A 3678-nucleotide genomic window follows, 5' to 3' on the forward strand; every position below is an offset into this window, starting at 1 on the left:
CTTAGCCTTTACCTGCATCACAACACTAAAGAGATGCATAAGTATTTATAGAAATACTTAGTGAGGCAATCCTCCCATCTAATGGGCTATACACACAAGAAACAAGATCTCAAAGCAACAAACAACAATCAAAAGCAAGTCATAGTCAAGTCAGACAACAGAAGAAACACGTTAGTGTCCTGCTAAGAACTTGTGTCGACCGACACTCGCCTTGTGTCGACCGACAAAGTCCTCCAGTGTCAACCGATACCCGCCTTGTGTCTACCGACACTCACATCGATCACTCGCGAACCATCACGATTGGTATCGAGGGACACCTTCCTGGTGTCGATCGACAGTGCATCAATTCCAGGCATCGCCATCGACCGCAACTCATCTTCCAAAATCACCACTTGTTCAGGGATGTAACAACACAACAAGCAAGGAATCAATCCACCAAATCACAGAGAAAAAACATAAAAATCAAAGATCTCATGCTCAGATAAGCCATGGTCATGCACTCATGAAACTACCCAATCCGTTTTTTTATTTTTATTTTTTTTATATCCTAATATCTAGTGATCCCATATTCACTATCAACCTAACCCAAATCAATAACAGCGGATACCTGCATCCCATCTACAGGGCTATACACACAAGCAATTGAGAATCTCCAATCAACAAATAAACAATCAAACCAGGAAAAGCTACAATCATCCGCCTGCTGAAAGGCTTGTGTCGACTGACGTCCTCCTGGTGTCGATCGACACCGACACCTGGCAAAATGTTGCATCGACCGACACACTCCCTGTGTCGATCGATGCAGACCACCCTTGCGTCACCCAACAAACACCTTGTGTCGATCGAAGCATGCTCGACATTTCCCGAAATCCCTAATTGCATCGAGCGACACCTCCACATGGCATCGATTGATGCTTGTAGGTTTTATCGAGCCGTCCCCGCACTGTGTTGACCGACACACTCCTTGTGTTGATCGACACAGATGTCAAGCATCATCTTCTTGCGAGTTCCATCGCAGATCTCCGCCTCTAAACGCTTCAAAAGTGGCCAAGACTTCCCTGGAAACCTCATAAAACCATAGAAACCACAAAATAACCACTTCCAAGCAAGAAATCCATCATACATACACATAAACACAAAGGATCAGAAACTCTCAAGCTTAGATAAGCCATGGTTATGCATTCACCTTTGCAACAAAAAGATTCTGACCCAAAAAGATTACAACAAGTTTCCCACACAATCCTAGCTCTAGATCTCTCAAGAACAGCTAACAAACTCCCAAACCGCATTGATTTGTCGATTAAAACAACCACAAAAAACCAAGGTTGTGTCGATCAATGCATATATTGTGTCGATTGACACACCATCCTAAACCGACCAAACTGGTTCGTGAATGTTACAATTCTCCCCTACCAACATATATTCGTCCTTGAATCTCGAACAACCATCAGCCAAGGACTCCCGTACCACCGTCACCACGGCCTGTACCTCCTACGATCGATCTACAAAGGTTACCTTTCGGAGATAGACTCACGTTCCAGGCACTATTTGCTCTCGACTATTAGACTTTCCTTTACTCATAAGTCTCGATCTTGAGTTTTTATTGGCTCCTCATCAGGCCTAAGCCTGCATACCATAATATATAATGAAGTCCAATAGTTGTCTCTTGGGTTACCACCCTACAGCGCGCCTCCAGATTGTCATCCGAAGTCGATATACCAGCCATACTCTCGAGCCACAAACTCTCAGAATATGACGGTACTAGGAGAACTAAAGTCCTCGAAGAGTCGTTCAGGACCAACTGTCCTTAGAGCAAACAATTCTCAACACATTTAAGTCCTATCTCCTAACAAGGTTCCCCTCTCGTGGTTCGCGTAAAACATCAAAATGCCCTACCAACCCCATAATCCATCACTGGAATCCTCATGACAACACAAGGATCATATGTCCTAAACAGGACCACCACAAGGCCAAACAATTGTCGTAACAAGGACCACCACCAAGGCCACACATCCTGAAGGACAATTATGAAGACCACTTGTCCCAAAGGACCGTCACGAAGACCCCTTGTCCCGGAGGACGGTCACGAAGACCTCTTATCCCAAAGGACCGTCACGTAGACCACAAATCCCAAAGGATCGCCTCAATAGGCTACACGTTCCAAAGGACTGTCACGAAGACCATACATCCTGAAGAACCTCTTAAACAGGAAACAATGGCTAAACAGCCCGCCACGTAAACCACACAATTGGCCAAACGGCCCGCCACAAAGGCCACACAATTTGCTAAATAGCCCACCACAAAGGCCACACACGTCTTTCAAGACCACCACACATGGACACAAAGGCCACCCAAGCCCCACCAAGGCTCACAACCACTAAAAATTCCATTTTTAGCACTTTCCATTTCTCGAAACTTTCCACTTTTAGAAACTGCCACTTTCGGAACTTTCCCCTTTTAGCACAAGCTTCGCGGAAACCTCATATCCTGAACAACATCTCATCTTGGTACTTATTCGTACAACCAACAACACCTACACGACCAAGTAACAAGAGAGATGGGCTGGAATACTCCATTCGCGCTCCAGCCATGAACTACAACTGCGACCAAGTTGACAAGCTCAACTCGAGGCCTGGTTCTCGAACTACTTCCTAAACCTTGCCTTCATCCTCGCTTCTGGCTCACAAATCTGCTCCTCAAAACCATCACAGTCCCATAGGACTCTCATCAGAGGAACCTTATTCTTCTAAAGTTCCTTGACTCTCCTTTCGAGAACCCTCACCGGTCTCGCCTCCAACTGAAGATTCTTGAGAATCTTATCCAGCAACTGATCATCCTCGCAGAGACACTTCCGCAGCATCGACACATGGAAGACCTTGTGGAACGCGCGCATAACATCAGATAACTCCAGCCTATATGCCACCGGTTCCACCCCCTCAATCACCCTAAACTGACCCATATACCTCGGTCTCAACTTAGTCTCTGTAAATGAACTGTTCGAACCCCGCAACATGGCCATCTTGAGGTACACTCTGTCTACCACCTGAAACGCAAGATCTCTCCTCCTCTTATCGGCATTACTCCTCTGCTGATCTTGAACTTTCTTTATGTTCAGCTTCAGAACCTGAATCTTCTTCGGGGTCTCCTGAACAAAACTCGCACCATATGCTTCTCTCCCCCACCTAAGTCCAGAATTACGGTGTACGATATAGCCTCCCATACAACGCCTCATAATGAGCCATCCTAATACTCTCCTGGTAGTTGTTGTTGTAAGAAAACTCTACCAAGCTCAGGTGAACATCCCAATGACCACTGATAACTTTCCAATTTACATGTTTTAGACACCCTTTTTTATCCATATTTTGCATTATATATACCCTAACCATAGCATTTTTAGGCCTTTAACTGTAGGAATTTGCATTTAGGCCATTTAGGGTGTTGCATTGTTGCATTTGTACATTTTGGATGAAAACAGGTGCTTTGGAGCCCAAAATGGGGAAGAATGAGGTAAAACCCTAGCATGTACCCGAAGGAGTGATCGTGCAACAAGAACAGTCCCAACCTCAACCCAATCAAAGAAGATCTAAGAGCAGGAAGAACAACCCGAATCCCTACCCGAGGAACTACCCGGCTTGAACCTCGTGCACCGCCTCGAGCAGACCCTCGGGCAGAACTGGG

The 3678-nt window shown here is 45.6% G+C and overlaps 1 protein-coding gene across 1 annotated transcript; it reads right to left on the reverse strand.

Annotated features, from left to right (window-relative positions):
- LOC104728303 lies at positions 2747–3232 on the reverse strand. Its single transcript, XM_010447302.1, has one exon. It carries the CDS (start codon positions 3230–3232, stop codon positions 2747–2749), a length of 486 nt encoding a protein of 161 aa, XP_010445604.1.

Source organism: Camelina sativa, chromosome 11, assembly GCF_000633955.1.
Source record: "Camelina sativa cultivar DH55 chromosome 11, Cs, whole genome shotgun sequence".
NCBI classification, from domain to species: Eukaryota; Viridiplantae; Streptophyta; class Magnoliopsida; order Brassicales; family Brassicaceae; genus Camelina; species Camelina sativa.